The 18,206-nt window shown below is 49.2% G+C and overlaps 1 protein-coding gene across 3 annotated transcripts in view; it reads left to right on the top strand.

Annotated features, from left to right (window-relative positions):
- Positions 1 to 18,206, top strand: part of SLC2A9 (solute carrier family 2 member 9) — a 228,784-nt gene that overhangs the window by 203,530 nt on the left and 7,048 nt on the right. For all 3 annotated transcript variants that reach the window (XM_073891428.1, XM_025887600.2, XM_025887599.2), the window contains one exon: positions 14,253 to 14,380. In XM_073891428.1, coding sequence (XP_073747529.1) covers positions 14,253 to 14,380 — 128 coding nt within the window. The remainder of the gene's footprint in view (positions 1 to 14,252; positions 14,381 to 18,206) is intronic.

Below are 18,206 nucleotides of genomic sequence, written 5' to 3'. Positions count from 1 at the left end.
TAGTGGTGGTAATAGTAGTAGTAGTAGCAGTAGTAGCAGTGGTGGTAGTGATCATAGTAGTAGTAGCAGTAGTAGTGGTAAGAGTGGTAATAGTAGTAGTGGTGGTAACAGTAGTAGTAGTAGTAGCAGTAGTAGTGATAGTAGTGGTAATAGTAGTAGTGATAATAGTGGTGGTAATAGTAGTAGTAGTAGAAGTAGTGGTGGTGGTGATCATAGTAGTAGCAGTAGTAGTAGTGGTGGTGGTGGTGATCATAGTAGTAGCAGTAGTAGTAGTGGTGGTGATCATAGTAGTAGTAGTGGTAGTAGTGATAATGGTGGTAATAGTAGTAGTGGTGGTAATAGTAGTAGTAGTAGCAGTAGTAGTAGTAGTGGCGGTAATAGTAGTAGTGGTGGTAGTGGTGGTAGTGGTGGTGGTGGTAATAGTAGTAGTAGTAGCAGTAGTAGTGGTAATAGTGGTAGTGGTGGTAATAGTAGTAATAGCAGTAGTAGTGGTGGTGGTGGTGATCATAGTAGTAGTAGCAGTAGTAGTGGTAGTAGTGATAATGGTGGTAATAGTAGTAGTAGTAGCAGTAGTGGTGGTGGTGGTGGTGATAATAGTAGTAGCAATAGTAATGGTAGTAGTGGTAATAGTGGTGGTAATAGTAGTAGTGGTGGTTGTGATAGTAGTAGTAGCAGTAGTAGTAGTAGTGGTGGTGGTGGTGATAGTAGTAGTAGTAGTAGTAGTAATGCAACAGAAATAAGCAACCACTTTCACATCTATCATATCACCCTGTTAGATCAATGCACCCATTTTACAGATAAGAAAACTGGGAGTCTGAGAGGAAGTAATTGGCCCACATTATCACAGTAGTATCAGAGGAGGGACTTGGACCCCTTCTCCTGGGCCACAGTCCCTTCCCACCTTCCTGAAATGGCTGGCTGGAAGCAGAGTGGGGGTCCCAGGAGAGGCATCTGGCCCTGCCTCAGTTCTCTGCATTATGTCCCTTCCTTCGGGAGCCATACGCTTTGAAATACTCTGTTTGCTAAGATGATACATCATAGGCCCTGGGGCCAGATCCCTGCAAATCCGAGTTCCTGCAGGACTCTTGGGCTGTCTCATCAGTTTGGTGGTGGCACATCTTCAAACACCGCCAAACACAGAACCAGTTCCCACTCGTTTCCTTCTTTCGTGTTCTGGAAAGAGTAGGAAACTCACTCCTGCCACATGGCACTAAGAGAGAGGCATGGGCTTGGGGTCTGATCAGGCCACCCCCTCTGACTACCTGTGACATCCTCAGAAAGTCAGTTAGCTTCCCTAAGCCGCATTTCCTAGCCTGCAAAATGACACTGGCATTGTGCTTGGCACACAGAAGGTTGGCACACAGAAGGTTCTTGGTGAGTTTTAATTTCCTTTCTTGCCTCCCTCCCTTTATCAAGGCATGTTTAAATAGATTCCATAACAACACAAATTATAAATTCAGAGTTCTAGAAAGAAATGATAAATGGTCTGATAGAAATTTGTTTTTTCACAAGCTCCCCAAGATGATAAACACATAGTAATTTAATGAATGCATGACATGACTTTCTGGAGAAAATTCTAGAACAGGGTTCCTCAACCTCAACACTGCTGGCATTGGAGCTGGGTAATCCTTTGCGGTGGAGTTCGTCCTGGGCATGGTGCAATGTTGAGCTGCATCTCTGGCCTCTACTCCCCAGCTGCCAGTTGTGATGACCAAAAATGTCTCCAGACGTGGCCACATGTCCCCTGGAGGCAGAATCACCCCTAGTCTAGAACCACCATCATCACCTGGTGTTTTGGAGTAAGTATAGGCTCAAGACTCAAACCAACCTGGCTCTTCACCTGTTGCTGTGTGATGTGGGGCAAGTCAGCCTGTGTGTGTGAGTGTGTGAATGTGAGAGTATGAGTGTGTATGAGTGTGTGTCCTCACGTCCCTACTTCTTTCCTTGTATCTAAATAACAGCCTTTTCTTGAGCGTCAGCTGTGTGTCATATATTAACTCCTGTGATTCCCACCAGAAGCCTCGTGATCATTATCCATTTTACAGGGGAAGAAACTGAGGCACAGAGAGAGAAGATGCTCATACAGAGTCCTACAGCCAGTTTCAGGCAAGCTTGTTTTCAAGTCTGAGCAGTTTGGCTTCATGCCCTGTGCTCTTCTTAACCCTGCTCCACAGCTGTGAAATGCACACGAGACAGTATGACCTCCCTAGCACATCTAGAACCTGTCTGGGCACATAGTAAATGCTCAGTGAACACTAGCTCCCCTCCTCACTAAATCAGTCTCATTCAAGAAGATTCTTAGGGTCCCACATTCCACGTTACATCGCCAAGTGTTTATACTGGAATAGGAAAGGAGCTTAAGATCTACTAGCGATTTTCTCTTGTGTTAGGGTAGCACACCTGCAGGGGTTTGACCTAATAATCAGAAGAGGGGTACTGAAACAGCAGGGGACGAATTGCATGCTCTTGCTCAAGTGCTCAGGAGAGGTGGGAGCTGGGTCTTCAAACCCATCTCCTGTCTTCAAGCGGAGACCTTTCTGAGGCACCTTGTCTGTATGAATGGGGCATCTTTTAGATGTCTGTATTAGGTTCCTGTTGCTGTTGTAACAAATCATCACAAATGTAGTGGATTAAATCAGCACATATATTATCTTATAGTTGTGAGTTCATATGTCTAAATGGGTTGGCAGGAGTTTGTGTCTCCCTAAGGTTCCCGTGGGCGGGGAATTCATCCCCTGGCTTCTCCAGCTTCTAGAGCCTTCTACGCTGCTTTCCGTGTGGCCCCTCCTCCATCTTCAAACTTCTGCTTCTGTACTAACATCTCTTCTGGAGACTTTGACCCTCCTGCCTCCCTCTTTTAAGGACCCTCATGATGACACTGAACAGTCCTGATGACCCAGGATCTTTCCCATCCTAACGTCCTTCACTTAATCCCGTTGGCAAAGTCCCTTCGCCCTGAAAGGTGACAATGTACAGGTTCTGGGGGTTGGGACATGGACTCCTTTGGAGGGAGTGATTCTGTCACGGCCTCCTTCACACTCTAAGTTTGCATGAGGGGAAATTAGCACCGAGAATATGAAATGGCTTTTCCTCTATTTTATGCCTCCCATGGGCAACTTGATGCAGTCGAGACGCTCCGGGCTTTGCCCTCACCCAGCAGGTCCCCCTGGCACTCTGCAGTTCTGAAGCCACGCTCAGGAGACATGAAAGTCTTCACTACATCAAACAAACCTCCGGCAAGAGAGCTGGTTCTGAGAGCACATCAAACCCAGTGTAGGGAGGGCTGTTTCTCTAAGACAGTGGCAGCCTCTAATGGGAGGTCTTACCCGCCGCCGAGTCTCATCTATCAGACCCAGTCAGGGGAGCGAGTCCATGCCAGTGCTCTGCCTTGCCCCTGGGTTCTCCATCTGTGCACCCAACATCTTGATTTAAATAAAATATGGGTGCAAATATAAAATCAGGCTTGTTAGAATTCTGTCTGAAAGGGGCCCACAGGGGTTCTCTTTATGAGGAAAATAATGCATACTTTAGTGCCTGAATTTTGTCTGTGTTGGCTGTTTACAGTATATTTTTTGCTCTCTTACTTATTCTCTGTTATGTCCCAAATTAATTCATTCAGCAAAAGATTTTGAACATGCGCTAGGTGGCAGGTACTGCACTCTCTACTGAGGATGCAGAACTAGAGTCAGAGACATTTTCCTTTCATCTAGAGTTGATAATCTAATTGAGAGGACAGACACTCAAACTGATCGTTACAGATCAACTTGGGAAGTGCAAATATAATGAGCTTGACTGCAAGTCTAAAAGGGAGGAGTTGGAAAGGTAAGGTGGATAGGTAAAGGCATTCTTAGCTTAAAAGTATTTCCCAAGCACTTCTTATGTTGATCCAGGCACCGGTGAATGACACAGGGACGTAGTCCTTGTTCTTGGACCTTACATCTCACGGGGTTGGGGGAAGGGGCTATCTCAGACCCCAAGCTGCCCCCCGACAAATGCATATCTATAGAACCCTGACCAGTAAACCAATAAATACTTTAAAATGAGTGACAAATGCTAAGAAGGAATAAATAGAATAAGGGACTAGAGTCATGGAAGGAATGGCAGCTTTAGTGAGGGTGACTAGGAAGATCCTCTGTGAGAAGCTAGCACTGGAGGCAAGACTTGGATTCTAAGAAGGAAGCAGCCCTCTGAGGATCTAGGAGAAGAATGTGCAAAGGTCCTAAGGCAGGACTTGTTTGAAAGGGTCAAGGAAGGCTGGAGTGTTGTTAGCAAGGGAAGAAGATGGAGTTAGAGAGATAGCAGGGACCCAGTAATGGAGGATCTCACAACTCTGCTAAAGAGTTGGGATTTTCTTTCCTTTTCCTTTTTTTTTTTTTCACTCAAGTATAATTAACACACAGTGTCATATTAGTTTCGCATGTACAATATTATGATTCAACAATTCTATACATTACTCAGTGCTCATCTGATAAGCGTGCTCTTCATCCCCACCACCTACTTCACCCATCCCCCACCCGTCTGCCCTCTGGCAGCCACCAGTTTGTTCTCTGTATTTTAGAGTCTCTTTGTTTGTTAGACATGTCTCTCTTTTATTTTGTTTGTTCATTTGTTTTGGTTCTTAAATTCCACATATGAGTGAACTCATATGGTATTTGTCTTTCTCTGACTTATTTTGTTCAGCATTATACTCTTTAGGTCAATCCACGTCATTGCAAATGGCAAGATTTCATTCTTTTCATAGCTGAGTCATATTCCATTGTCTATATATACACTCCCTCTTCTGTATCCATTCATCTACTGATGGACACTCGGGCTGCTTCCACATCTTGGCTCTTCTAAATAATGCTGCAATAAGCATAGGGTGCATATATCCCTTCGGTTAGTGTTTTTGTTTTCTTTGGGTAAATGCCTAGTAGAGCAATTATTGGATCATATGGTAGTACTATATTTAGTTTTTTGAGGACCCTCCACCCTATTTTCCATAGTGGCTGCACCAATTTACATTTCCACCAACAGTGCACAAGGGTTCCTTTCTTTCCACATCCTCTCCAACACTTGTTATTTCTCGTCTTTTTGATACTAGCCATTCTGACAGGTGCAAGGTAGTATCCTACTGTGGTTTTGATTTGCATTTCCCTGATGATGAGTGATATTGAACATCTTTTCATGTGTCTGTTGGCCATCTATATGTCTTTGGAAAAATGTCCATTCAGGTCCTCTGTCCGTTTTTAAATTAGATTACTTGGTTTTTTTGATGTTGAGTTGAAGAAGTTCTTTATGTATTTTGGATAGTAACCCCTTATCAGATCTATCATTTGCAAATATCTTCTCCCATTCAGTAGATTTTCTTTTTGTTTTGTTGATGGTTTCCTGCACTGTGTAGAAGTGGGTTTTTGGTGTAGTCTCAATAGTTTAATTGTGCTTTTGTTTCCCTTGCCAGAGGAAACATATCTAGAAAAATGTTTCTACAGCCGATGTCAGAGAAGTTACTGCCTGTGTTCTCCTCTAGGAATTTTATGGTTTCAAGTCTCACATTTAGATCTTGAAAGCATAGGGGATGCTTGAACCTTCTGCGGGGTACCCGCCAGCCTCAGAGGGGTTCCCAAAAGGGAGAAGTGAGGTCTGAGCTAGGGCTTCAGAGGTGATCAGACTCAGATTTGAGCTCTTTCTTTCTCAAAGGAGTGGGTTCCCGATCACCTGAGGTATACAAGGAGGCTTGTTGATAGGATTCCATGGAAGGGAGCCAGGTTGACCTGGAGTCCAGCCCCAGCTGGAAGGGTGTGGCCCAAGAAGGGACAACATGTTTCCTCACAAGGCCAAATGAACGAGGGGCCTGAAACCAGGTTCCAAGCCAGGCTTGCCCGGGAAACACGGGGTTCCAGTTCCTCTTTCCCTGTTACTCACCTACTCATTTGTCCATTGGCTCTGTCACTTAGTTGTTTCTAAAATACTTTGCTTCCTTTGTTCATGTGATGGTTCACTTATCCCGCCTTCACTGAACACTCCCTCAGCAAGTACCTTTCCTGGGCCTGCTGCTTCAGTGCTCGCAGATCCATGGGGATGACAGGCAGCATCCCTCAGTGTGCAGGGGCTGTGATCGCCCAGAGGAAGTTTCCAGCAGCCAGGCCGGCAGGGGACAGACAGTGACGTGCAGTGAATCTGAAAAAGGGAGAAGGAGTTTTTCCAGCAGACAGAGGGAGAAGGGCGGGGGCTCCCACAGAGGAGACCACCATGTACGGGCCAGCTCATCAAGAGCCGCAGGTTCCCCTCCTCTGCTGCTATCTCAGCCACCCTGGCCCTTTCCCAAAAAGGCTGGAACTTCACTGGGCAGGAGGAACTCAGGCTGTGGAAGTGGGCCGGCTCACAGGAAGTTTTCTGCTCCCCACCCTCTGGAGCAGAGGCTGAGCCGAGCCACACAGAGCCCTGCGTGTCGCAGCCTAGCAGGGAGGAATGCAGCTGGAGCCGCTGGTTCCGGGGGAGCTTTTAGCTCAGGGTTCACGTCTGCCACAGCAACAGGAGCTGAGGGCAGTGCGGACTTGAGGAAGACACCTGGAAAAGAAAAATAAGTTCACCCACTGCTCCGAGAAACTCCCAAGAAAAGGCAGGAAAAGTAGCAGGGCCTGATGAAGTTGCACGTGCACGGAGCACTTAAATGTGGCCGCATGTCACAGATTCCCTCGTTCGCCCAGTCCTGTTTCAATCATCTGAATGTGGGCTTCCTTCTCTGCACTCCCTTACTCAGCCTCAGAGCCGACGTGGCAGGAAGACCAGGCATCACACCCCATCTCTGCTATATTAGGTGAATGACCTTGGGCAAGTCACCTCACATTTCTGTGCCTCAGTTTCCTGATCCGTAAGTTGGGAATGACATGACCTACGTGGAAAGAGTTTTAGGCACGTGAGAATTAGTCACGGTGACTGCGTAGACAGCCAAACTGCTCAGCACAGGGGGGTATTATTTTATTTAAGATGTTCACCTGGACTGAGAGGATTTCATGGAGAGTCCAGTAGATCTGGGTTCAGGTCCCATCTCTGCCAGTGCCTTACCAGCTGTGGGACCTTAGCTAAGAGTTTTTACCTTGGGCCTCGATTCTCTTATCAGTAGTTTGCTCAGATTATACCTGCCATCCAAAGCGCCATTATCAATGGCACCCACTGACTCTGAAGATGTCTGGATTTAAAAAGCAAATCATGGGTTCTCCCCATCCATCAATAAAGTGGGCCCCACAGTGCATCCTTGGGGGCTTCTGGAAGGACAAACAAGGAGAATGCAAAGGAAAACTCATGACAAGCCCGAAAATGCCCAGCCAGCCACCCCACCCCACAATAGGCCCGCCCATAGTCACATTCACGGAGGCGTCAGTCTGATGGCCAAAAAGAAGAAGCAGTTTAAATTCTACCACAGTCATGAAGACCATTCACAGCACACAGCAGAAGTTGTTGGAAACTTCCTTCTCCTTTTCTCTTGATCTCAGCACCACTAACGTATTGAGCTGCCTGCAAAGGCCACCTCCTGCCCACTGCAAGCCCCCAAGTCCCCCTCACATTTGAAGCCCTGTGCTTCCCCAACTCCTCTCCTCCTGCCCACTTGTTCCCTAGGTAGGTCAACTCAGTCTCTCGGAAATATGTACAACTTGACATCTTCTCTTTCCCCTGTATACTCCATCTACCCTTTCAGCCATCAGGAAATAATCAAGTTGAGATACCACTGGGGTGACCAGTTGGCCCTGTGGGTTCCTGCGACCAGATGTTCTGTTTTCAAAGCTGGGACAAGGTGGTCACCCCAGATGCCCCAGGAGTCTTGATTATAAATCAGTAGGAGTTCAGAAAAGGGCAGGCTGGCGTGGGCCTCAGTCTCGGACAGAGCAGGACTTTGAAAAACTAAGATGGGTTTCTCTAGAAAGAGACCCTCATGCAAGGACTCAAGGAAAGCAGCTTATTTGGGGGATGATCCCAGGAGGCACCAGGAGGGGAGCAGACATATAAGGTAGGGAAGGAAAGGCAGATGAAGGAAGGGGCTTTACGGATCAAGTCACTTCCATGGGCAACAGAGCAGAATCCAGCCAGAGAACTCTGAACAACTGTAGGAAGTACATGTGTCAGAGTCATTCTAATTCCAAAGACTTATTTACACCAAGTCCCTCTGGCCAGTCCTGGGAAGGAAGAGGTGTCAACTCTCCAGCCCTGCAGCTCAGGTGGAAAGGCAAACAAAGTCCCTGCAGGCAGGCAGTGGGACGTGGGGCCAGCACTGAGATGCAGAAAGCCGATGGGATAAAGGTGGACTACCACCCACATCTGCTTGGGCATTCTAGGTCTTGAGCCAGAGAATACCACGTACCCACAGGATTTGAGATACCATGTAGCCCAGGGACCATCGCTCCAGCAGAGCTGTAGACCATCGCTCCATCAGAGCTGTGCCCAGCACAGCACCAGCTCCCTGCAGGAACTCAGGAATTTGTGTTCACTGAATGAATCAACAAGCCAGTCCATTCTGCATCTGCGAAAACTAAGATCCAGGCTGAGAGTGTGCTTGCATCCAGTTACAGGTGTTCCAAGGTCCTGGACCTTATTCCAGGCTGCCTTATAACTGCAGCACCCATACCGAAGACCCTTTCTTAGCCACTCACCCACGCTTTTCTGGCTCAACACCCCCTAGCCCACGCAAAGAAGGAAGAGTGTTAAAGCTTAAAGCATGTCCACGGAAAACTTACCACCAAGCCCTCTGACCTCCATGTTCACTGGAATAGAAACTCCTGACCACACTTAGTAACAGATCATCAGAATGTGGTTAGCCCACCCAACAGAACACCTCACTGTGGGTTTGTCCTGATAGATTTCAGTTATCTTTTCTGACCTGCTAATTAGCTGTCCTCACTCATTAGGATGTGGCAGCTCCCCATTTCAATTAGAAGTAGCAGTGTCAGTTTGGCTTTACGTGGTCCCTTTGCGCCTCAGACTCTTCAAAAACATCCTCTCCTCCAGAAACTCCAGAATGGAGATGTTCAAACCTAAGAATCTGACTTCAAAGCCTGGATTAGAGAAATTCCACTAGAATGAAGTCCCTGTGCTAACTGGAAGTCAAGAGAGGACTCATTTTATGTTTCCGTGGACTGGAATTCGGGAAGGAATTTAATGATGTCGCGTGATTGATCCCATGCAAATGCAAGACAGAATCACAGAGGGCAGCTGTTAATGAGATTGGGAGGCGCCACATGCTTTATCGCAAACATTTTCCCAGTCATTTCTCGCGTTCCTAGCTCCCGTCTCTAACCAGTGTCCCTGTCCACCTCCACTCTCCCTCTGCGACCTCGGCTTCACTCTGTGTCAGGGACCACTCTCCAGAGCACAGCCTGATCTGCCTCCCTCCTGCTAAAACCTCGTGCCTACAAATTCCTGACTCCCCAGCAGGGCAACGCAGATGCCTGGGACCCACCCAGCTCTAAATAGTCCTGTGTGGACATACCTCTGCTGCCCCCAAACAGACACCCTCTAAGCCTACTCCATGTTCTGCCCCTCCCCCTACCGGTTCCTTGACTGTGTAATGAATTTCTGCTCTCCCTTAAAAGACCCATTTAACGATCCTTATTTCCTATTTCTTCATCCACTCGTCCACCCAACAAGTATCTATTAAGGGACACAATCTGCTATGGGGAAAGTGACAGTGAGCAAAAGAAACTTCCTGCCCCCCAAAGAGCATGATAAATAAGCAAAAGAATAAAGAAATAAAAAAATAGGGAAGGCTAGCATCCATGGAAGGCATAGGTGGGGGTAAAGGGACCTCCTCCTTCTATCTAATTAGACACACATTCCAGTCTCATGCCCCCTCCTGGAGAAGCCTCCCTTTCATTTCTTCAGGAGGCACGCTCCTTGTGGGCGAGACCACAGGCTTGGGTCAGGACCTTGTCTGCTTACATGCCTGAGCTGTAGTTAGGCTGGCAGGAAGGGAAGAAAGGTGCCACGTACATGTGGCTTACATGTCACGTACTCAAGGCCAAGTCCATGCTGAATAATTGTCTATATCCTGTGTGCCCTGAGGTCCCTCTGATCCTGGGCGCATCTCCAGCAGTGGGCGCCATCTGAGCATGACGGGAGCAAGGAATTCCCAGGAAGAACAGTGCACACAGCAGACCTACTAGTTGGGAAGCCTGAAACAGGGAGTCTCCCTTCTCCCTTCCCAACATGGAAGGTAGGAATGGGGCTGGACAGTTGAAGCATCAGATTTTGCAGCATCTCTGAAAGCAAAAGGAGCAAACTGCTTTTGCTCCCTCCGTTCAGACCAACGACTCCTGATGACTTGTAATTCTTCTTTGTCCAAGATCAGCAATGTCTGATGCCAAACTCCCGTGGAGTTTTTCACTCCCTTCCTAAAATAATTAAAAACCCCACAAAGGGCAAACTTTTCAAGAATCTGGCACATAGTCAATACTCAACAAGCATCTAGGTGATTGCATAATGGGAAGGATAGCTGTGACAGTTGATAACGCTGAGCCTTTACAACATGTTCAACACGGTGCTTAAGCACTCTCGTTCGATCCCCAAAACAATGCTAAGAGGTAGGAGCTGTCCTCATTTAATAGATGAGAAAGTTGAGAGCCATCGATAGGACTTGTCCTTGGTCACACAGGCTGTAAGTGAGGAGTTTATCTGACTCAAAAAAAAAGAGTTTATCTGACTCCAAAGCCAGTGCTCCTCCAAAGCATGGCTGCCTCATCATGATAACAACGTACCGTGGGCCAAGTAAGTGCTACCGCGGCTTTACTGAGATGCTCAGTAGCTCGTCAAGCGCCCAGATTATAAGTGGGGAAACTGAGGCTTGCAGAAAGACCAAAGCCTCCCACATTATCGGCCATGGAGACAGAAGTGCCCACTGAGAGTCAGGACAGGACAAGCCTCTGCAAGGGGCCCCCCGGGGAGCACCTGCCACATCTCCCATCCTTCTCTGCCTGGGAAGCATGCACCCAAAGAGGTGGACACCCCCTCTGAGAGGTCAGACCTGCCTTTTTCCCATTTGGCTGAACATGTGTCCTCTAAGGTGGTGAGCTTCCCAAGCAGATCGCCACCCCTACAGCTCTGCTCCCCTTCCCACATCGAGTGCATTCTGGGGCCAGCTCCCCGCAAGCTGCAAGAGTGCCTCTGACCGATGATATACTCCTGATTGTCACCATAAAAGAAACCTGCCTGGGAAACAGAGCATTTACCCTTTCTCCGGTGTCTCCTAGCGAACAGGCAGGGGAGAGGGTCTTTCGTCTGAATCAGAAGCCCTTGGTGACAGTTTGTGTGGCCTTCAGCGTGCCCCATTCTGCTTCTCTATGGCCTCCATTCCCTCACCTGCTAAATGGGTATTAGAATACCTGTCTCCTAAGGTAGCTATGTGAACTAGTCACGTAGACGAGTAGATTCGGAAAATTGCCCAGCTCAGGGCTTGGAACATAAATGTTGGATGAAAACAGACGGATGAACAGCCAAAAAAAGACTAAGTCTAGTGAGATAGGCACAGCAAAATACCCGTGAAGAATTTTCAAAGTTATTGTATTAAATTGAAAAAAAATTTAAAGATATTTTTAAAACTGGTGCTTGTGGGGGAAATATGTTTAAAGGATTAAATAGCATATGGGCACACCTGTGGAGATTATTAAAAGGGGATTTAAAAGCCCTTATTAAAGGACTTTTAAAATTGATCATAATGGCGCCATTAAAAGAATATAATAACATGAATTATACAAAAGTTCGGACATTTGCCCTTTATTTCTTTTATACAAAAATGAAATACAATTTGATATTTTACCCAGACACCTGGCAAGAGGAAGAAAACAGAGGTGGGGAGGGACTGGGGGGGGTGACGGCCACGTGAGGGGAAGCTATCAGAAGCAGAGTTGACAGAGCTGTCTGCTGGAGTACTGCAGGCGCACATTGCTAAGCAGGTTCCATTTGGTTCCAAAACAATGTCAAAGAGGTAGGGCCTTTCGCTGTCTTCATTCTGAGATGGGTTGTCCACAGTTTCCCGAGGGCCCCCAATTGGATTAAGTCCTGGTGGCCCACAGAGGTGACTTGCTGATAACTCAGCCTCTCTGCATGTCTTTCAGTTACCCACACCCTTACCAGCATTTCCTAGGATCGACTCACACACAAACTACATGTCAGGGTCTGCTTCTGGGGGAAGCCAGAATAAACTAGCCAAATAAAATAACAAGTAAGAACCGAACAAGATAACAAGGTCTGTTGGCCAAGAGACATAACCACTTGGGGCTGACTTGCAAAGTCCAAGCTACACCACCCTACTAGGCAGTGGTATGAGTCCTTGATGTGAAGAGAGCCCTGCATGAGCTACACCAGGTACAGAGTGGAAACAGTAGCATGAATCCCCTGTCATTTTTTTTATCCTTTTGAGCTGGAAGGTGCAATCAAAATAAGGCAGGATTTTGGAGTGCCCGGGTGGCTTACTTGGTTGAGTGTCCGACTCTTGATTTCGGCTTAGGTCAAGATCTTAGGGTTGCAGGATCAAGCCCCGTGTTGGGCTCCACGTTCAGCGGGGAGTCTGTGTCTCTCCCTCTCCCTTTCTCCCTCCCCCTGCTTGTGCACTCTCTCTCTCTCTCTCTCTCAAATAAATAAAATATCTTTTAAAAAGGAAATAAAATAAAATAAATCTTTTTAAAAATTGAAAGGAGGCAGGAATTCAAGTCTGAAGATCCACCTTTGTGTCCTAACCCTTTTGTGGGACAACCTGACCCAGTGCAGACAGGCGGTACAGGCGGTGAAAGGATAGAAGATTACTGAATGCGCCGCGAGGGAGCATTAGCCTCCTTAGCCATTAAGAATGCAGGCTCCCCCCCCACCCGCCGTTACTCACTGCATTCCCTCCATGCTTATCACATGTTGTAATTATTTATTCATTCATTCACCTCTTTTTGATAAACACATCATTCTTTCCCCCCTACCAGATGAGGGAATCCCATGAGGGCAGGACATTGTCCCTATTGTCCACCACCGTGGGACCAGCCCCAGCGCAGTCAATAATCATGGTCAAACTGGTCAGTGTCTCCCTAGAGTTTGGTAGAAGTCCCTCGGGCATTCATCTTCCACTGCCTTTGCTGTGGAATGCCAACATATAGATCTGATTGGCGGTGGGAACTCCACTGGGGAGGGGGTACAAACAGGCCCCCAGTGGTCATGTTGAGCCCCAGGTCTGGGGTCTGGGCACAGGGCCCAGTCCCAGGTCTCACTGAGTTCCAGAAGAGGAGGGTGCAGACTTTAGAGATTCTCAGCTAGGTGTAGTACCCTGCGGATATTTTGGAAGTGTGTGCAAGCAGTTTGGGTTGCCACAGTGACCAGGGGAGCTCTGGCATCCTGGAGGTGAGGGGTGACGGACATCCTGCAGTTGCACAGGACAGTCCTCAAAGAATTGTCCTCCCTTAATGCCAATGACATGTCCGCTGAGTAACACTCCACTGCTGGGATGACCAGTGGAGCCCATCACACATCCCGTCACGGGGCGATAAGGAGGCCAAAACAATCACCAGTTGGGCAGGGGCTTCCATTCTGTCAAGCAAGGATTAGCAGGGAAACAAAGCTGTGATTTGGAAGTTGGGGTCCCAAGCCAGAGTTCTGGCTCTGCTCCTCAGGGGCTGAGTAACCTTGGGGGAGTCTAATAACCTCTCTGGGCTTCAGTTTTCTTTCTTTATTTTTTTAAGATTTTATTTATTTATTTGACAGAGAGAGACACAGTGAGAGAGGGGACACAAGCAAGGGGAGTGGGAGAGGGAGAAGCAGGCTTCCCGCTGAGCAGGGAGCCCGATGCGGGGCTCAATCCCAGGACCCTGGGATGCTGACGTGAGCCGAAGGCAGACACCCAACGACCGAGCCACCCAGGCGCCCCTGGGCTTCAGTTTTCGTACCCAAGTATGGTAGCCCATACCTGCCTGACATACTGTATCAGTAAATGTCAGTTGCCTTGTAAATCAAATTTGTACATACTGTGCTCATTTTGTAATGGATCACAGCTTGATTCAGAAGGCATTTGGAGAGCCAAAAGAGCCAAAAGGTTGAGTCACCTCTCGTTTGGATGGGCCAGGCCAGGGGTTTGATCTGTATACTTTAGGAGTGAGGGGCTAACTCCAGCACCTAGTCCTGAAGCTGTCACTCACCCAGGCAGAGCCGGCTCTCATGAAGAGGGTGCTACCCTGCCATTGGAGGTGGATGCTGGCGGCATGACCTCCTCAGTGGGATTCATTCTTGCCCTTGCTCTGACATTGCAGGGGGCATCCCATTCATCTTGACCGGAGAGTTCTTCCAGCAATCCCAGCGGCCGGCTGCCTTCATCATTGCAGGCACCGTCAACTGGCTCTCCAACTTCGCTGTTGGCCTCCTCTTCCCATTCATTCAGGTACGACTGACAAGGGGTCTCCTGCCCATGGGATGCCCTCTGATTCAGCAGCCCTCTGTGTGAGGGGTGAGTCACAGAGCCGAGGCTGAGTGTCTCAACCGGAAACTCACACTGTTGGCCTAAGAAGGGCAGAGATGTACCTTGGCTCCAACCCTGAATTCTCTTTCTCCCTCCTGCACCTTCCAGGATCTGCCCCTAAACACAAAGGGCTGCCTTAGAGGGAGTGGGCTTCCTGTCGCCAAGGGTCTACAAGGAAACTTAGGTTAGAATCTCGAACCTGCACTTTTGCAATGTGCTTGTCATGGTGTTAGACAAAGTCCGTGTTATAGTTACAGTGCACCTTGTCGTGCATCTAACATCCTCATTGTCATCATCATAACCCAACTGATGGGGTCACTGTCCCAAGGGTGACCATGGCAGACAGGAAAATGTGAACTCAGGAAATGGATACAAGTTCTTTGTGTGTAGGTCAAGAATCTATTCATTCACCCACTCATTTATTCAGCATATATTTATTGAGTCCCTACTCTGTACCGGGCACTGTTTCAGGCAGTGAGGATAGAGTGGGAACAAAAATTTGTGTTCTGTGGTCCTGGAGCTGAAAAGGGAAGCAGAGACCTGAGTGAAGTGAAGCAGCCCAGGAATGGAGAAGTCCAGGCAGGGAAACAGCAAGTGCAAGGGTCCTGAGGCAGGGCCATGCTTGGCCTGTGTAAGAAACAGCAAAGAGGCCAGTGTGGCTGGAACAGAGTGAGCAAGGAGGGTGGGAGAGGCAGGAAATGAGATCAGAGAGCTCTCTGGGGGCAGGAACGCAAAAGACAAGGACCTTACAAGTGTTCTGCACAGAGCCAGGGGCCCCCAGCTGCATTCCAAAGAGGGTCCAAGCTTCTCTGCTCTGATGCCCCCAGGGCTCCCCACTGCCCATGATGGGGGTGAGAATCTGTCAGATGTCTCTGAGGAAGAACCACCATCCCTTCTCAGGGGCTATTTCAACCCTCCCCCTCCCCGCCTCGGTTAGTAGTCTGCCTCTTAATTGACTAGCTTCAAGCCCAGCACATCCCAGAGACATGCAGCTTGGCATGTCCAAGGTCAGCAGCCCTGGCCACGGGCCCACGTGATGGTTACTCCTGCGCCATAGAGCAGTTACTCTGCGCCAGGTCCCCTGCACGTGGCTTTTCATGTGCTCATGACATCCATCCATGCAGCCCTGAGCTGGGGTTTCCTGTCCTTTCTGCTTTACTGCAGAGAGGCTGAGGCTCAGGGAGCAGACGCCATCAGCCCGAGGTCCTACGGTCACCATCCGCCCCGGTCCCTCTGCCCTGCGGCCTCTTACTGGTGGACATTCTCTGTCTGCTGTTCATTAGTCTCAGAGATGGAGGTGTACTCACCACGTGACTTGTACAGTATCATTGACTGCATCTGAGCTACGGGCACCCTGCCTCTGAGCGTGCACGCCATGGGGGACTCCCTGGGCCCCACACCCATTTCCTCCCATCCTCGGGCATCTTCAGCCGGGGCGGCCAGAACATAACAAGTAGTCTTTTCAATAGACTTCAAACCTGAAATGGCTTCTTCCTGTTTGGTTCAAAGCCAGCAGAGCCAGGGGTCAGTAAAATATTCATTGTTGTGGGAAAAATGAACTTCAACCTCTTCTCTGTCAACACAGATCCACCCTTACCATTTAAGTGGAGAAATTCTAGAGTCCTCACCTGGCCCACCACTAAGCTTTCTATATCTGGGTAGTAGGCCACTGTCTTCTGCGCAGTTTGGGGCAGGGTAAAAGATTTCACTGTACCCCCACACAAAACACGCCGCCTCACTTTCGCGCCATGGTTTGGGAGCGGACGGCACAGACGTGCCACCGTAACACTGACATTTGCTGAGCACTTGCTTGTGCCAGGCTCCACTCATCCCCTGTCAGTGCTGGGAGGTCAGGCCTTCGTGCCTCCCTGGTACAGATCAGCAGCCTGGAGCTTAGAGAGAGGCAGCCGGTCCCCAAGGTCACTGCCGTGGGAAATGACAGAGCGGGATTTGAACCCAGGCTCTCATCCTTGCCTATAAGACAAGGGGAGGAAGGGGCCCTTGCTTATACAGCAGGTGATTCCATCCTACAAGTCCATTTGAACTGGGCGAAGAGTTAATTTATGTTTAAACACACACACACACAGACACACACATGCTCACACACACAGGCACGCATCTCAGGGAGGTCTCCAAGCTGCTTGGATCCATCTGACCTTTCCGTCACATTGTTCATTTGGGAAACCACAGCCCATCCATGGCTTCTCCCAAACAGAAATGCCGTGCTGTCTCTCCCTTGAGATGCTCCCCCAGACTCAGTGTGCGGGGAGCCAAGCTTGTGCTGAGTTCTGGGGAGCTGTCCTAGCCCTGCCTGCTGAGCTGCATTATTTGGCAGGGAAGGGTGTGGGAGAGGACAGTGGCCACGACGGGCAGGTCCGTGTGCATCGCGTGGAAGGTCTTATTACCCCCACTTGTCAGTCAGGACGGGTTGGGTTTGCTGCAGGAAGAAACAGCCCCGAAGTCTCAGTGGCTTTAAACCAGCCGGGATGCTGTCTTACTCATGCTAGGTGTTCATTGCGGGGGCACTAGAGATTCTGCCCCAGAGCCTCCCGACTCAGTCCCAGCAGGTGGAAGGAGTGTGGCAAGTCTCACACCATCCATTAAGGCCATCACCTGACAGCGACATGGGTTACCACCCTGTGCAGATTGAGTGAAAGCCACACCACCACACCTTACCCCAGGGGAAAGGCAAAGGGCCTTGTGTCCAGAGGGGAAGAACCAGAAATCTTGTGTCCTTCCGTAATGATGGCCACAGCCCACTCTTTGAGGAGGAAAGTCAGATTCAACAGGCTCAGGACACTTGCCCACGGCCCCAGACCAGTGAGAGGAAGAACATGGCCACACCCAGGGGATGCCACCCCCATGTGCCCTTCTTTGACCCCCAGGGCTTTTGTGTGTGTCAAACTCCTTTTCACGATAACCCAATTTCTGACAGCCTTGACCACATGTTTAGGGGATCATGGTCATTCCAACTGGCTCACTTCCAGCGGGGTGCCTAGGTGCCTGAGAGGTTTCTGGGGCCACAGCTCACTCCGGGACAGCCTGTTGTGATGTGCTGGAGTGTCTAAGGGCAAAGCAAGACCAGGATTCCCAGTGGTTAGCGGGTCCTTCTACAAGAACTCCGAAGGAGCCCCTGAGCGTGCTGACACTGTCACTGTGATTAAAAATGCATCCATTCACGCTGTGGGGATGATCTCATATGCCAGATTTCACAGAGAAAGTCAGCCCGAAGCCCGCTCCGAGCCTGGCCTGGAGCAGGGGAGTAAGGCCAGGACCGAGTTTAAGGGCTCAGGGCCAAGAGGGGTGCCACCTGCTCACAAAGCTGAGGGCCCCCGTGCACACAGGACACATCTTAGAACATCCAGACCAGCTGCCTCCTCCCAGACACGTCAAGGGCACAGGAGTCACAGGAGAGCTGTGGGCACCCTCCTGACAGGCTTAGGTTTGGCGGCTTGGGGCAAGGCAAGGGGAAGGGCAGGGGAGCTGCAAAGAGAGACAAGTGTTGGGGGGGGATCTGGAAGGCAGGTCTCCAAGGATCCATGCCCTGAGAGGCATTGGGCTCAGATCTGGTCACTGCCTTTGGCATTTTGGGGCTAGAGCTGGAGAGCTAGGTGGCTCCCACATCAGAGAGACCACCTGACCTTGGCTTTGACCTGGCCTGGTAATGTCTGCCGCCACACAAGGGACATGGGCAGGTAATTGGGGGATCCAAGGATGGATGGATGGATGGATGGATGGATGGATGGAT

The sequence above is a fragment of the Callorhinus ursinus genome, unplaced genomic scaffold, assembly GCF_003265705.2.
Source record: "Callorhinus ursinus isolate GAN/ISIS: 27379988/994484 unplaced genomic scaffold, GSC_fseal_2.0 scaffold4, whole genome shotgun sequence".
Taxonomy (NCBI): Eukaryota; Metazoa; Chordata; class Mammalia; order Carnivora; family Otariidae; genus Callorhinus; species Callorhinus ursinus.
This window is presented reverse-complemented; position numbering and strand designations above follow the sequence as displayed.